The sequence below is a fragment of the Argiope bruennichi genome, chromosome 8 (genome assembly GCF_947563725.1).
Source record: "Argiope bruennichi chromosome 8, qqArgBrue1.1, whole genome shotgun sequence".
In the NCBI taxonomy this organism is placed as follows: Eukaryota; Metazoa; Arthropoda; class Arachnida; order Araneae; family Araneidae; genus Argiope; species Argiope bruennichi.
The window spans coordinates 86,737,163-86,755,540 of record NC_079158.1 but is presented as its reverse complement, the minus strand read 5'-3'; the positions used below and the strand labels follow the sequence as shown (position 1 = coordinate 86,755,540).

The 18,378-nt window shown below is 25.4% G+C and overlaps 1 protein-coding gene across 1 annotated transcript in view; it reads right to left on the bottom strand.

The window, feature by feature from the left end:
- Positions 1-18,378, bottom strand: part of LOC129980683 (cell adhesion molecule Dscam2-like) — a 550,882-nt gene that overhangs the window by 335,183 nt on the left and 197,321 nt on the right. Inside the window, exons 4-5 of the mRNA XM_056091064.1 lie at positions 15,467-15,613; positions 14,813-15,106 (exon numbers count right to left, since the gene is read on the bottom strand). Of these exons, the coding sequence (XP_055947039.1) occupies positions 14,813-15,106; positions 15,467-15,613 (441 nt within the window). The remainder of the gene's footprint in view (positions 1-14,812; positions 15,107-15,466; positions 15,614-18,378) is intronic.

Sequence of the window (18,378 nt, the reverse complement as noted above, 5' to 3'; positions counted from 1 at the left end):
TATTGAAGCATTAAAGGAAAATATTATTGGTTTTTTTCATATCTTACCCTACAATGCACTTACAAAGAAAAAAGACATTCAATTCTATTGCATTTATAAATCACCTATGAATCATTTCTTATTTTAAATTCGCCTTATAGTTGATATAGCTCTCACAAAACTTCAATATTTTTTATTCTTCTTTAAATGCATATAACTGGGAATATGACATGTTTATTTTTTTCTCTTTTTTTTTTCCTTCTTTTTTTTTCAAAATAAATAAGTAAATGAAAGCATTGAATAAAACATCATGTTTTGAGGCATGAAAAATAATAAAAAATAAAGGCAATAAAAGCATGGTACTAACTATTTTGAGATTAGGAAATGAAGATTTTGAAATTGAATCTTTCTATTTTGTCATAATTCCTTGAAATTAAGACACAAAGAACAATCAATTTTTTTCATAAGTCATCTTTCAAATAATACATCGTTTTTATAAGCTTTTCCTACCATATTTTTAAGCTAAATAATTTGAAGTTATACATACATAATGGTTATATATACATAATTTGAAACTGGAAATCTAAAACTTTTGATAGCTATTTCCATTCCTTGAAAGCGTGTATGTAAAAACAGGTAGAAAAATTGAAGAAAATATAGTGGTGAATATAAAAAGATAAACAGTTTTAGAAATTAGATCATTTTTATTAAAAATTTTATATGCAAAATTTTAAAAAGTAAAAAAATAAATAAAAATGCACAGATAGGGAGAAGCATAATGGCTAAATGCGTTTTAATTTTAACGCGTTTTTATGTAATAATTAAAAAAAACTTTACAAAATCATTAACTTTTTGGGAAAGCAATTTAAATATATTTTATTTAAATTTGTGAAAATAATGAAATAATAAATAAAATGCATTATGTTTAGATACAATGTAAATATTTGAAATAATTTAAAAGGAAAGGTGAACCATACTTTAACGCTGGGAATAAAAGTGCAACTTCATTTGTTACAAAAATGCATGTCAGAATATTACAAATTATATTTCATAATTTTCTTTATGAAAATAATTTTCACTAATTTATAGAAAAAATCATGAATTATGCTGTCTGTAATCATAATTTACTAATTTTGAATAAAAACTGAACTTAACGTAAGTGATCTGAATATTTAAATTGAATTAACCGAATATTTAAATATATGTATCGTATAATTTTGCTCTAACTAGAAGTAGTATTCAATTAAATCATTAAGTTCAATCAATCAATCTCCAATTAATTTACATAAAGGGCACATGTCATTTGTGTAAATTAATTGAAGATTGATTGATTGCATTGTGTATGGTATACAAGAAGCATTTTTTATGATATACATGAAGATGACTACCCTCAAAATGATACAAAGGAATTAGCTAAAAGTAATTGACGTTTCCTGTGATAAAAGTAATCATTTGGATATTTCACTAAAGAGACAGGAACAAGAGATAGACGCACGCAGAGTAATTTTGAATTAATTTAGAATACAGTAATAAATCTAACCACATTGTGAAGAGGTTATATTTAAAATGGTTTTTTATGACATATTTATCTCTGGGAAAACCCAACTCAAGTCCTAATAATTTAATTATAAATAAAAATCTAGAGTTGAAATTTTTAATTATTTTATTTTACATATAATATATCTAAAGATAAATATAATATATCTAAAGATAAATATAATATATCTAAAGATAAATATAATATATCTAAAGATAAATATAATATATCTAAAGATAAATATAATATATCTAAAGATAAATATAATATATCTAAAGATAAATATAATATATCTAAAGATAAATATAATATATCTAAAGATAAATTTTACTCTTATATTATAAATTATGATATAAATAATTTAAGAACGATTACAGTAAGTATAAGAAAATGTTTTTTTAATTAAATATATCCGTATTATCAAATATTCCCTATCATACTTCTTGTCTTACAATTTTAAGCGCTTTATTTTCTGAATCATCAAACATCGAAATTTAAAATAATGTGTTCACAAGAGTGTTTTCAAATTTTCTTTTATAACGAAATTAATTTCCGAAGTAATACTGTTTTATTTTGTAGTACAAATTACAAATGCAAGCTTGTGAATTTCCAGAATTAGTCTTAAGATATTTTGATTCCAAAAAGCTAATTTATCTTAATATTATATTAGTATTAATTATTACTTCATAACTCTTATATAATTTCATTTCTATACTCCTTATTAATTGTCTTATAAGTAATTCTTGCAAGTTAAGTCATTTCGTATTAATAATAAATCTGATATCATATGCGTTTGTTTTTAGTCATATTGAAGCTATTATATTATAGAGGAAATTCAATGTCAAAATTTTGAAAATACTATATGGCGTAACAATGCTTTTTCGGCAGATATATTATACATCATTAGAAAAACTCATTCATAATTACTAAAAAATAAATGATAAAATCATGAAATATAATTCAATAAGAGTAGAAGATTTAAGTTGAATTCAAGAATGTGAAATGAGTTTTATTTGGAAAACATATTTGATAGTTTTAACGAAAGTACTACAAGTTGAACAATATGCCAACCAAGAAATATAAATATAGATTTAAACGAGTGCATATTCATATTGTATAGTTGTTAGCCAAGCAAATGTTTTAGCCACTAAATCTTTGATATTGTTTATCAGAATTATAAAGATAATCTTTTTTTCAAGCATACTAACAAGACTCATCTCTCTTACCAAGAGTGGAAATGAATACTGTTATGACACAGCTATTAAATAAATATCAGACATCAAAACCAGAACTTCCCTTTTCTTAGAATTACAGAGTAACGTTCTATGAACGAAGATATCGATTTTACATAAAAGGGATTATTATTTTCCCAGGACAAACTTCTTGATCGCCTTGTTAAGACTGATTAGTGGATGGGTTTTCTCTTGAGGTAACTTATTGGAATTTTATTGCATTTGTAAAGCCACACTAATCTTCCAATTGCAAGAATGCTATTTTTCTTATGCTATATAAAATAAGTTGTTCAAACTTTTAGGATAAATCTAATTCGATTTTCATACAAAGAATTTAGCAATAAGAGCAAATAACAATTTTATTATTTTCTAAATGAATAATAAAAAATGTTAAATGCATAGAATTAATAAACTTATTTGGAATTAATTATAGAATTATTAAACTTATTTGAATGAAAAAAAGTATAAATTACATAAAGTATAAAGTATAAGTTCATACATAAAGTATAAAGATAATTTATGTAAGGAAGCAAATTTTCTTGTGTGATTGTTTAATTATTTAAAACTTTTTACGTTTCCATCAGCAAAAATTATACATTAAGTTTTTATCAGAAGATTTATGAAATATGATAATGCTAAATAACAAATAATATGATAATGCTCAAAGATAAAGTAAAGAAGCGATATGGTATCATTGAATACCGAAAATTGATTGGTAATCTTTTCAGAATTTTTATGGTACAAAAGAAAAAAAATATTTATACGTTTATTTAAGGTAGTTATTCTGAATAATATATAGCGCCATTTATGATTATTAGCATTATTCGTCGACCATATAGTGATATTTGGAATAAGATGATTTTTTTTTATTCATTTTCTTAAGTATAATATTTCGTTTCTTATATAAACTGAAGAAATAGTGTTTTTCCTAATTTTGCTTTAACAGTTGTATAAATACTTGCTACAGTAATTAATCAATTTCCAAGAAGATGTGAAAGTCTCATTATACATAAACATGCATGGAACACATATCCATAATCTATGTTAGAATGTGAGAATTCGAAAATTAAAGAATTCTTTGTTCCTAACACTAAAAAAGAATGCACATTTTAAATTTGAAAATTAAAAGTTCCAAAAACATATATTAAATAAATCATTGAAGAATATTTTAAAGTCATCATAATACTTCCATAAAATCCATAACACTTTTTTTTTTCCAAGAAAATATAAAATAATAAATATAATTTCTAAATACTTTTTTTTCTAAGCAAAAAAAAATTCAGCATGAAATGATAAATGTCTTCACCAGTGTTGCTATGAAATAATAAGCACACTATTAAACTTCAGGAAGACAGTGTGATTCGTTTTATTTACAAAAATAGTTTAGATTCTTAATTTCTAATACATGAAGAGTAGATTATTTTTGTTTTTAAATGGTATAATTTTAATGAATTTTGAAAAAAAAAAATACATTTTGCAGTTTAAATTAAAATAAATTATCTCTTTCAAATTTATTTTTAAAATAAAAGGTTTTTAACAATAAAATTATTATATATTTTTATCATTAGAATTGCTTGTTACTCAAGGCATAACAGTATAGTTCTCTCGTCTCTTAAAATTTATTGGATGGTTAGATGCAATAATTTTCATCAAATCATGAACTAAATTAATCAAATATATTTATAAACAAATAAATAATTTTATTAGAATAATTTTTGATAATATTTTAAGAAAATAAATTCACATAAATAATTACTCTATTTTGTAACAATAAAAAAGTCTAATTTTTACTAAGCAACATCGTATTAGTTAATCAATGAGTAAAATAGTAAAAGAACTTTCTTTCTTAACGAAATGTAAAGAAATGCATCTCTCCCTAATAGGATTGTAAAATCTTTCCTTATTTCATCTCCATGCTGTTCTTAATTTTTTTGAATAAATAATTATTCAAGTGCTGAAAATTTGAATTAAAAATGATCTTCTTTATTAGTGAAGATCGATTTTTTGCTGTGTCCTTCTTCTCTCGTGTTTCATTTTTTTTAAACGTGAAGATTCTTTAGCAACTATGGCGGCCCTAATGAACTATTTCAGATATAGACTTTTCAATAAAATGGAATTCATCTTAAAGAGTTTCATAATGATCTTGAAAGAAATGAAAAGGCATAATGACAATATATATTATGCTTCATTTATTTTTTATTTAGGAGTTATTATAACTCGAGCATAAATCGATGCACAAGCAGTGAATCCTTGCGATTGCAATATTATTTCCGAAATTAACGATTAAACAAGTTCTTATATTCAATTTGAATCTATGCTTATCGGTGTGTATCTTCAACCCAGTTTATTCTTTTATCATTTTTCAAATTATTGTTGATAACTAAGTTGTTTTTTGTTATTTAATTTCTCACTTAAGCGCCTTGCTTTTTCAATATTGAAAAAATATCTCTGTTATTGCAGTTATTGTTGCATTTAAAATAATTATCAGTAATTTTTAGCAAATTTATATGAATATTTACAATAAATGCTTTTCTTAATTAATAAATGAAATATAAATTAGTCATTTTTAATAGCATCAACGAGAAATACGATTATTCATTACTGTTTCTACTGAAGGCTTATTAGTATCTAATTAAAATGTCCACACAATTTCACTGATTAAAAATATTTCATTGAATATACGGAATTAAAATTAAAAATACGATTTTTTTTTAAATATTTTATCTCAGAAAATCATTATATTACCTTTTTTTTTAATCCTCTTATTTCAAAGTCTGGATTTCATTATTTGAAATAGCAACGTATATCATTTATCTAATTAAAAAATGTGTCTTCCAAAACAAAATATAGGATTTAATAAAACTCAAAAGCACGGATTAAAATATTTTTACATTCTTTATAATTCAATGAATTGATCATGATTAAAAGTAGAAGAGGTTGAAAACACAGCGAAGAATTCTAGAAAATTCAAAATTAAATCATCTCCTCTGAAATTCATAAAAGACACGATTAGTTAGTTCTCAATTTCTTTTGTTCCCTTATTTGGACGTTTCAAAACACGGACTCTTTTTATGCTCTCGTAACATTGAAATCACCGAGAAATCCTCACAGTTTTCCTAAAATAGAAAGCCTAATTAATTCTAATCCTTACTCTACAAGCCGAGAAAAGATAAGGCTTTCTGGGAAACTCCAGAGCTGATTAGTCTTTTAATTTGCTAAAGTGAATGACGCTGTGTCTTGATAGCGAATAAATACTGCCTCATATTTTTCAGCTATATTAAGAGATTAAACTACAAATCTCCGCCTTATCGCTACTTTCTAAAACTCCAGCGAGGCATTAATCCGTGATAAGAAATGATATATAATTTTAAAAAGGATTTATTCCATTTATAGAGTAACCATATTTTTCTCCTATAGCAAGCATTTCCTAAAGGTTTTCGGTTAGTGCAGTAATAGAAAACTGAATACGCCTTGGTTTTGAAACCATTTAAGGTTATCATCTACTTAACTTAATGGCCCCTTCTCCTTGGGCCTATGAATAAATATCACTAAATCAGAAAAGCACAATGCACAGTCCATTTAATGTGCAATTTTCTCTCCCGTGCGGTCTGATATTCAATTCAAGAGAAAGTATACATCAAGAAATGAAATCCAACGCATACCAAAAGGAATGGGCATAAAAATGAAAATGCACTTTTCGACGAACTAGGTAACATTATGCAAATAGTACAAGCCACATTTAACTTCCATTTTCATGCGAGGTCCCCATCAGTTTTACAGACCACTTCTGCTTCTAAATCGTGAAACCATCCGCTCCTGGCCTTAAATTGCGCGCATAGTCCTTTTACCCCGGGCCGTCAAATATAATAGCATTCAGAGATAATGTCCCGGAATAAAGCATTTGACCGCTTTGGAAACTTTGCGTAGCTCGTTTCCTTGCGGCCACCACATGCAGATAGACATAATCTCTTCTTCAAAACGTTGGTCGTCAGTATATACTCTGAGATAATCCGTCCATATCACTGTAGAGACTTTATGGTCGCTTACGAATTCCCTTTCAGCTGATATATCATACCAGTACTCCCAGAAATAATTCAGAGCAGAAATGAATGTAGATAGCATAGGATTAAAGATAGTCGTCCGATAATCAGCATTTCCTTGTTTCGAGTATTTAAATGATAATTCAATGCAAAAATTGATTAACAATCCATGAAATAATTTTTATTTTGTATTAATGAAAAGCACCTAGTTAGACCTATGAACGGGAATAATTTTACAATGTATTTCAAAATAATCGCAACTGAATTTTGTATTTGAGTAAACAATGAAGAGAAATATGATAATTTTTGAATAAATCAATATTTATTAAAATGTTGTTTAAATATTTTTTTCTTCTAAATTTTGAAGAAACATTTTGGCAAATCACTAGTTATATATGTAGCAAATATTTTAAAATACCCATTAAACTAACTTATGTTTCTGAAGCTTTCTAATATTTACTAAACAAACAAGTTTATGGCTGTCCTTCAATAGTTTTTAACTATCTCTTGAACAAGTCGTTTTAAAAGTTTTCTTTTTATAAAGTTTTTAATTATAATATAATCGAAGCTATGTTTATTGTAAAATACGAATATCTACTGCAAAAACAGTTTGCATAATCTTCTGAATCATTTCTAAGAACGAAAACTTGCACCAGAATGCTAATGATGTCCCAAAATTATCATATACTATACTCTTAATGATTCAATATTCATTCAAATATGCATTCCTTGTTCTGAAAGTAAAAATAGTGGCTTGCCGTCAAATTATTTATAAAAAATGAATTCTATAACGCAAATTCACCCAATTAAAAATTTCACTTTATTTCAGAACAACAATAATTAAGTGCAATAACAGAACCTGATTTCCATCGTTCCAATAAATCCAATCTATGAGGTCCATGTCATCCAAAGTTTTATTTTTTTGAAGTACAAGAGTTTATTCAACATAGTAGAGAGGAATCCCAATAAATTTAAAATTCCATTGCAAATTTCCTAAGAAATAAGATTAAAGAATTTTAATAAAGAATCATACATTTAGCTTTACTATATATTTTTCGAAAATTTTCGATCGAATTTTCTATACAAATGCTTTTATAGAAGGAATTAGCCAATTCCTTTCTTTAAAAATTCTGATTCACGAATCAATTATTTTAGAAGGAAAAGAAATAAATTTCATTAAAATATTTAGAAATTATTTTCATCATTTTTGATGAAAGCGTTTCATAATACATTTAGTTCTTCGTAATATATTTTCAGTATTAACATTTATTTAAAGGAAATTAATTTTCTGGCTAAAGGTTATTCTTATTCTTCTACTCACTTACTAATGTAACTTTAATTGTCTACTTCTTTAAGGAATAATACTATTTACATTTATTAAAGAAAGAACAATAATTAACCAAATTGAAACAGATTTATTTTAAACCAAGCTTTTATTTTATTTGGTATATAAAATTATTTAATGGCGATAGTGATTTACTGAATAGAAAACGTGTTAATTCTTGAATAAAAAATATTTAAAACTTCAGATAAAAAATAATCTTTAAAATAGTAATGAAATATTTATGCTCTTTATATACCGAATTAACAAAATGAATATTGTTGTGTGGTATTTAAATATTTAAATTAAAATATTTGAAGAAAAAATTAATGAACTGAAGAATAAATTAATTTAATGCATAAAATCAATTATATGTTTTTCCCTAATATTGATATTTGCCATTATGTTTCATAAATGTATTTATTTCAATACAACTTATCTTTATTTGATTTTAAAGTAAACGTGAGGTATATGGGTCTTTTACATGGGAAAAGGCCACAAAATAATTAAAAAAAGACCATTAATAATTCAAAGAGTAATTATTTCTAACCAGCTTGAAACTAATAAATTCTGCTTTGAAGCTCTTTAAAAATTATGCTATTAATTGTATTGTACTCAAATAGAAAGAAGATTTAAGAATGCATGAAATAAAATGTCAACTAATTCGGACTAAAATAATTCAGTAATAAGCATATTTGAATCAATCTGTAAATATTAGATTTCAGACTTTAAATATTAAGGAGATATTTATATGTCTAGATATTTAAAAATATCCAAGTTATTAGGAAGAGCATAAATAACGATTTCAGGTTGAACTATTTTCAAATTTACTGCTGTGAAGAATGCAAAAGATTTCTTTGAATATATCACAGTACAGACAATAAAAAGTAGATTTTTTTATCTAGACATTCCATATAGTTTGAATAAATATTTTTAAGGTTGTGCATGTCATCATATATGATACTTTCGGGATTTTTCATCATTTTTTTAAATATGGAAACGCATGTTAATGCAAAATAATTTGTAAATTTGTAAATTGACATTCACTCAGTTATATAACTGTGTTTAAAGATTATCAGGTGTATTTTAATGTGCGTAAAATTTATCTAATTTCTGTGCAAACTGCATTTTAAATGAAATGCTTTTTTATGCAAATTTCATTAGCTTCATTAATGGCAGAAACACAATGAGAAATAAATACATTATTAGGACTTCAGTTTGAGTTGAATAAAAGAAATATAATAAATACTATGATGGCATTTTAATGATTAACAATTCAAATTCATATTCCATTATTATTTCAACTTCCCCATCGTTCTAATTCTGAACGATAATCTAAAGAAATATACCAAAATTAAAACTTCTAATCTATCGCCGTAGCTTAAATTCCAAAGAAAATGTATCGTGACGCATTTAAAATGCTTCAGCGCAATAAATACAATAGTTTAGTATATATATATATATATATATATATATATATATATATATATATATATATATAAACTATCATCAAATAATCTCACATGAAGGGGAAAAAAAATGCTATTTAAACCCTTTCTTAGAAAAAACCCTACACATTTTTTCTTTCCACTTTCATAATAATATTTTAGTTTTAATGAATGAAATTTCAATTCACAAATGCTTTCAAAATTGTGAATTTTTTATTCATCCGGAATGTTTTCCAATTATAACAAAATAAAACATTCAACTTCTCTACTCTTACAAATTTTAAATATCTGAAGCATTTAGAATAATAATTATGTTTACATTGAAATTAATGGTTATATTTACATTGAAATTTCTGAAAACAATCTTCTGTTCTTTTGATTTTAGACCACATCAAGAAGTGTTAATTATTTGCCGAAGATTTTATTTATCTTCTTGCAAATGTCTTTTATTTCCTATATTGAATTTAATTTGTTTAAGCATGTATTGAAGACGAATTTGTTTTTTTATTTCATATATACCTAAGAAACATTTTAAGCGTGTATGCAATAATAATATTTATAAGATAAACATAGTCCAGTCATAGTAGGCTCTTTGATTTTGTTATTTATATATTACTTTTCAAAAAAGTTTTGATATTGCATCAAATTTAATAAATTCTATTTAAACTCATTCTAATTCCAATAAACTTAAGAATTTTCAATTAGCACAATAAATAAACTTTTAGTTTTCTTAATGCATTGAAGTTCTTTAATGCAATTGTATATTGATTCATTTTTGTATTAACTGATTAATCACATTCATGATAAGTAATTGTGCATTAACCATGTTTGACGGCCAGTTGATTCCCCTGGGATATCAGTTTTGCTTAGTTTCAAATAAATCTCTGAATGGTAGCTTGATTATTATGTCTTATAATATAGTATTTTTAAAAATAATTTTGTTGCAAACTTAAAAACTGTTTTATTTAATACCACCAATGTCCAAATGGTTCAAGTTATATGACATCATTATGCTATTGTAAGTGCACAATTTCCTGTTCACATGCTTCTAAACTTTAGGTTCTATAGTTTCACGTTCTTATTTCCAGGTAAACTATACAGATATTCAAATGGAATTTTTCCTTCGGAAATTTTAGAATTAAAAAAAAAAAAAAGAAAAAAAGATTTCAAACTTTAATTAATTGATGAAGTAATGGAAAAGGTTTTAATCTCATTGCAACAATTTAATATATTGTTAAAAAATTCAATAAAATATTTTAAAAATTGTAAAATTTCAAAAAAGATTTTTATCACCAATAATGACATTTTCTTTAAAATTTTAGAGTAGTGCAAATATTAATTTCTTTCAATGATGCTCTCGGAATTTAATGTGGGAAAACACAAAAATCTGATTTTTTTTAAAAAAAATTAAAGTTATAATAAAAATTTTAAAACATTCTTTGAAGTCCAAATATCTGATTTTAAAGTATATCTATGACAAATTTTATAGTTATATTTCAAACGATTTTCCTGCAAACGGGGAAACAAGAACTTGCAAGTAATCACCTTTATAATTAGTAAAAATATATACAGAGATTAGCATTATAAATAATTGGTTTTTCTTCGAATTTTTCGTTACTATCAATAGATTAGGTTTTAGAAAATCAAAGCTCAATTTTCTTCAATAAGGCTTTCAGAAATCTTTGAGGATTAACGCACAATTCTGATTAATATTTTTACTTTAAGTTCTAAAAAATAATGTACGAGCTGTAAATTTCTAATTTCCAAAATACATCTTTGTCACATATAATAGCTCCGATTCAAACTATCCTCCTGCAGAGAGTAGAAACAAATTATTAATATAAATTATTAATATAATTATTATTATAAATAATTAGTTTTCTGTGAATTTCGACTAGCTTCGCCAGCTTAAATTTCAAAGCAACATAAAGATCATTCATCAATTATATCATACATTAAATGTATCGTTCAATAATGAATTCAAATTTATTGAGGGATAAAGAAAAAAATTTATTAAATCTTATTGTTAAAATTTAAAACTATGCCTCCAAAGCTCCGATTCCTATTTTCCAAAGTATAAATATTCCATTGTTCATCGTTCTGCTTCAGATGTGTGACTCACGAGTACAAGTGTATGTACGCGTACACGTGTCACATAATACACGTGTGAGTATACATTTTAGAGTGCGAATACACAAACATGCAAATATTCTCCTTTCTTATTAGTACAGGTAGAGTTAAATGCATCGACTATTTTTATGAATGATTAGTTTTCTTTAAATTTTTCACTAATATTTAATCATTTTTCTTTTTTCTTACCAAACTTCATACAAGGCCCTGCAATTGACAATGATTCGTAAGTCAAAATTCATACGCATCAATACAGACATATTATTATTCAAAGAAGTACATTGATTATATAAAATCATTGATAAGAGATGATCTGCAAGAATCAATTTAAAATTTTAAGCCAAGTTAAACATTTAAAATACCGATAGTAATTTCAATTAACATTATCTCTTATTTCTATGAAGAAAATGAAATGGAAATGTTTATTCATAAATTATTTTTAGAAATAGTTGCAGAATCATATTGATTCAAATATAATTTACGATTGATAGTAAAAATACGTTAGTGACAATCTAGAACTAATTCGAATTTCTATATTAATTGCTGCTATAAAACCACTACAGTCATTAAATATATATACAAAAATAAACGCATATATGTAAAATTCCGTAGAATGATGTGATGAATTACCGTTATATATCTTAATTTTAAATCTGTTTTTAATTGCTGTTAAAATACGGATCATTTCAATATAGATTTAAATTTACAACAATATTGAGAAATTTTCCTTGCAGATTTCTTAGACGTTTTTACCAATTTACCGCTTTATTTTGAGTTCTACTTATATATTAAAAGCACTTTTACTAAATTTTTAAATTAACTTTGAATATGTTGGGGCTCCTTTTTTTCTTTATTTCAATTTTCTAAAAAGTTAAGAAAATTCATTAAACGGAAACATTTCTCTGAGTGCTTTATTAGAGACATTTCTTGAAATTTAGAACCTCTGGTTTTCGAATTCATTATTGCATGCAATCATTCAGATTGGAAGTAGAATGATCATGCTAATAATTATAACAATAAAATGAAAACTATAAATTATAAAAAGAAATATGTTTTACCAATATTGCTATAGTTATTTATTTTAGTATTTTAGTACCAATTAGTTATTTTAGTAATTCTGAACACAAAAAAAGAAATATTGTTGAGGAAGCTTTAAAAAATATGAAACTCGATTTTAGATATTTGCAAATCTCTGCATTACGTGGGGTAAAGAAAAGAGCTATTAACCAATTAAAGCCACTCCTTGATATTAATTTTGGATTTCCAATCTAAATTTAAAAATTACAAATTGATGAATGAGTTATGTATGGAATGATTAACCTAAACTAACTTAACTATTCTAACTGAAAACCTTTGTTTAAGGTTAGAGGTTTTTTTTTTTGTCTGGTTGGGAAATTTGAAAATATTGCAGCAAAAATACTTTCGCGTGGGCAGTCTTTTGTTTCATACAAGAATATCACGAAAGCTATTTTTCAATTTTTATATTAATCTCTGATTAGAAAATAATTTCCTACTTTTTCTTTTGAGCATTTTTTCTATTATTTTTGATATTTTTAATCATACGAATGGATTTTTTTTTCATTTGTACAAATTAAAAATATGTTATAGCGAATGTTATCTTACATCTAAAAAAATCGCTTCTTTAGAAAAATCTTGATATATTAATACAGTGAGAAAGAATGGTAAACAAACTAATATTATAAAAAAATGTAAATACATTTCATCAATAATAACTGATAGCTGATACATGCATCAAACGAAAAACTTAATTTTTCAAAATGAGTCTTTCAATCTACAGTATATAAGCACATGTTTTTATAACTTGAAATACTCTATCAAAAGCATATTTGATGCTATTTACCAGTTTAATGCTGAAGTATGTTATTGCTGTCTTATTCCAAAATATAAAATAATAAAATTTCCATACAAATAATGTGGTAAAAAAAATTTATGCAATTCTATTTTCGCAAATAGGATATGAAAACTAAAAAAAATGAAACTAAATATATATATATATATATATACTTTTGTTTTGAAACATGGCTGCGCTTTACATAATCATTTAATCAATTTCTTTAATTTATCTTTCATGCTAGTAAAGGAGCATTTTTGCAGTCGAGATTTTATTAAAATCCTTGAGTTTATTTGACTCATTAATTAATCAAAATTTGAATTCGTACTAGTGGAATCATCTGTAAATGAACTGGATAATTGTTGATTTCAAAATTCTATAGTAGTTGCTACTGTTTATTGTGAACCTTCACAGGAATATCAAGCATGCGGAGGGCCAAATATTATATTTCCTTTAGCATTCTTACCTGAAATTATTCTGCTTTAAGCTCTCTGACAAGTTTGTTTATCATATTCTCTAAAAGTCGCCGATGATATTTCTGAATATTAATGCCTAGAAAAAATTACTTGTTATTTTAGATTAAAGTTATCGAGTTTATATGCAATCCTGATAGATGCAATGCATATGGTATCATATATGCACTTCGTATAAAAAGAACTTTATGTATTCGATAGAAATGAAAGGAAGAACAGAGGAACAAGCTATTTGTTTTATATTTTGCAGTATCCTCAATTGATAATTCATTGGAATAATACCTCAATACCAACAAAATTATCAATACGTCCTCTCATAATAACCAGTGTGGTTTCTGCACACAAAATTATTTGTCGTGCATGTGACTCGATTCTAAAAATTTGTGACAACCTTATTTAATGCTATACATAAGAAATCATGTAGCATATTTAGTTTTGTATTTAACTTTTTGAATCCCGAAAAACCCCAAACGCCAATGCAGTGATGTTACTGTGAGGACCCAAGATGTTTGAATATCACTGAAATTTTTCTCATTTCCCTGAAGTGTGACTGATTAAATATTCGAAGCCCATACTTTGCTAGCAAGAGACACATGATCAGATGAGATGTAGTACAGGGATATTTTTGAGAGATTTCTGTGTATACATCTGTTTAGTTTAAACATGGGACGTCATTAAAACCTTTCGAGGGTGGGGGTCATAATTTTGAAACTGAAACATGAGTTTTCCGGTATCTTGAGGTACCTGAACTCAAATAAGCTAATAAACCCGGACTGAGAGGGTTAATAAACAAATCTTACCTTCCACTATGAGTTCCGTATCCACTTTATCTTCTCCCATAACATTTGTTACATGACATACATAACGCCCGGTATCACTGGGTACTACTTTATGGAATATCAGGACACCTCCTTCTTGGCTGACTGATATAGTATGATCAGGAAGAGGTCTTTGGTCTGCCTGGGCTCTATGCCATCGATAGGCTGGTACTGGATAGCCTTGAGCAATACAAGGAAGCGTAGCTCGATGGCCCATTTGAACGAGTACTCGATTCAAACGTCGAGTTATCCGTGGAGGTTGGTTGTGATGAGGCTCTGTAAAAAATTAGTATTTTAAACGTTATGAAAATTTTATTTGCCTTCTTTAACATTCTAAGAATTAATAAGGAGAATAATGTAATAAAGGGAAAAATAAAATTGCTTTAAAAATTATTATATTTAAAGAAATAATATATTCTTAATATAAAATAATATATTATTTATTAAAGAAATAATATTTTTTTAATATAAAATCCTGGGATTCCAGCAAAAAATTTAAAAAGTTCCTTCGGACTTTTAATTTTTTTTCAGGCATTTAGTAAATAAGAGCAAATTTTATTCCTTTTGATCCTCAAGCTATTGATCATCTTTATAATAGTAATAAAAATAAAGCGATAAAATTGGAAATTCACGTACCTGTGACAATTACTCTGGAATAATTCATGCTGACTTTCTTTTCTTTGGTCACTGTATTTTCTGTGTGACATCGAAAACTGTATGAACCGTCGTGCTCAGTAGTATCTCTAATGTATAAATCTCCACTTTCTAACATTCCATATTTAGCTAAAGGAGAATTAAGACAATGATAATATTAAAGGATTTTAAAGAAATACTAACGTTCTTTACTAATAAATACCATTCAAAATAGTATTTTTTAAATCTTAATAATATTTTGAAAGCCATCTCGGAAAAACGCCAAAATCCAATTTTTAAATATATAAAATTTTGAATATTTTGTTTAAATTGTGTGTTTTTATATATATACGAATCAATATATAGAATATATTTTCAATCTCCAAATTATATATTATCTTAATTTCCTAGCTATTAGTAGCACGATCTGGCAACCTGCAACAGACAAGAAACACGCTCATACATCTTTATTTGAAGTAAAGAATGGAATTATGATCATTTATTTCTTACAATGTATAACTGTAACTGTAATTTTCTTCTTACAGTTAGATGTGATGACATTTTTCAGCATCAAATCTTCATTAGGAAAACTAATAAAAAAAGATATTATTATGGCGACAAGACAAACCTTTAGTGATGTAATGATATTATTCAGCTTCAAAACTTCAGTATAAAAACTAATAATAAAAATATTATTATGGCTACAAAATTTCTGTGATGAAATGACATTTTTCGGTTTCAAAGTGTCAGTAGAATAAATAATAATAAAAAAAGATTAATACGGCAACAAACTTTTAGTTCAACTTTAGTCAAATGGATCAAAGGCGACAGGAATCAATGGTTTCCTATTGAATACAGAAGGAACACATTCCTTCAAGCATTGACATGTCAGCCTTATTATTCGAACTTGAGACGAATTCTCCCCTTCGATGATTGTTTTAATTATTTACGGTAGTTCGAAGCCATTCAATTACGTCGGTTCACTGATTGCTTTGGCACTTACCGCAGATGATCAAGAATTAATGAGTATCGCAATTAAACTAATTGAACTAAGAGAAATTAGCAGAACGTTAACAACCCCACTAGTATTTCAAGCCAATTAACGGGATAATTATCAAAAGAGAACGTGTCTCTGACTCCATAACGGAAGGGTTTGTAATCGTAAACTTCGAGTTAATGGCACTTCGTAAGAGTGATATTTTTTTTTCCTTTCCACCCCTAACGACACATGGTTATTTGAAGCAAGAACAAGATAAATGGCACTTCAATTCACAGATTAAAATTCCGCCTTCTTTATTACTTCGATGAAAAAATGTATATATTTTTTTTTCTTTAAAAAAAGTTTAGAATCATGTTCATTTTTCCTTCGTGAAATTTGGAATTGGTTGGAAATGATTTTTTTTTCATTCCATGTTATAATTATTTCTTTCTTGTCGATATTTGCGTCTTAATCACCTTCCCATTATTACTTAAAATTCTAATTTTAAAACGACTTCTTTAAATCAAGATTTATAAAAGCGAATTTAACATTTCTAATATTACCAATTCGTATTGATTGCTATTGTTTTTATCACTAAAAATAAAAATGTCGTCCATTATTTCATTTATATAAGGACACCTCTACTTTTCAAACAGTTTTTATAGAGCGATTCAATTTACTTTGTTGTAATTTTATAAATGGAAAAAATGTACTTTATAACTATAATAATTTCTTACATCCAGGAAATCTGTAGAAAAATAAAGCTGATATCAATTTTTTTCATTCACTTTGATATATTCTTTAATTTATATTTCACAGATTTTATTAATTGTAATTCAAAAAAATCTTTTAATTTTTTAAAATTATTATTCCACACTAAAATTATTTCTTGCCGGTTGATATTTTCGTTTTAATTTCCTTACCATTACTACTTAAAATTCAAATTTTAAAATGATTTCATTTAATCGAGATTTAAAGAAACTGATTTAAAATTTTTAATATTACTAATGATAGTAATTAGTATTATTCATAATGATTGCTAATGTTATATCACTGAAAATAAGAATGTCGTCGATGATTTCAGTTATAAAAGGCAATCTCTAAATGTCAAAAAAATTATTATTTATAGAGCCATTCAATTTGCTTTGTTGCATCATTTTATAAATGAAACAAATTGTACTTTATAATAACTGTAATAATTTCTTACATCCAGTAAACCTGCAGAAAAATAAAGCTTATATCAATTTATTTTTCATTCCCTTCGATATATTCTTTACTTTATAAATTACAAATTTTATTAATTGCATTTCAAAAATTATTTTATTTTTTAATTATTATTTCATATTAAGATTATCTCTTCCTTGTTGATGTTTTCGTATTAATTGCCTTGTCTTTACTAGTTAAAATTCAAATTTTAAAACGATTTCACCAAATCAAGATTTAAATAATCTAATTGAAAAAAATTATATTACTAATAATAGTAATTACTATTATTCATAGTGATTGCTAATGTCTGTATAATTAGAAATAGTAATGTCTCCCGTGATTCCAGTTATATAAAGCAATCTCTACTTTTTAACAAATAATCTACAGAACTATTTATTTTACTATGTTGTATTATTTTATAATTTACTTTGTGTAGCTCTCATTCATTTTACTTTGTTTTAGTATTTTATAAAAGAAAGATGTTGTATTTTATAATAACTATAATAATTTCTTTACATCCAAGTAACCCGCAGAAAAATAAAGCTGCTATTAAAATATTTTTCATTCACTTTGATATAATTTTTACTTTACGTATGATGAATACAGATTTTACTAATTGCAATTATAGAACTCTTTAAATATTTTTCTTATTTTTTAAAAAATTATAACCGAAAAGCTAATTTAAAAGAGTGAAATTAATAAATTTGATATTGCATGGACTTTCACTAAA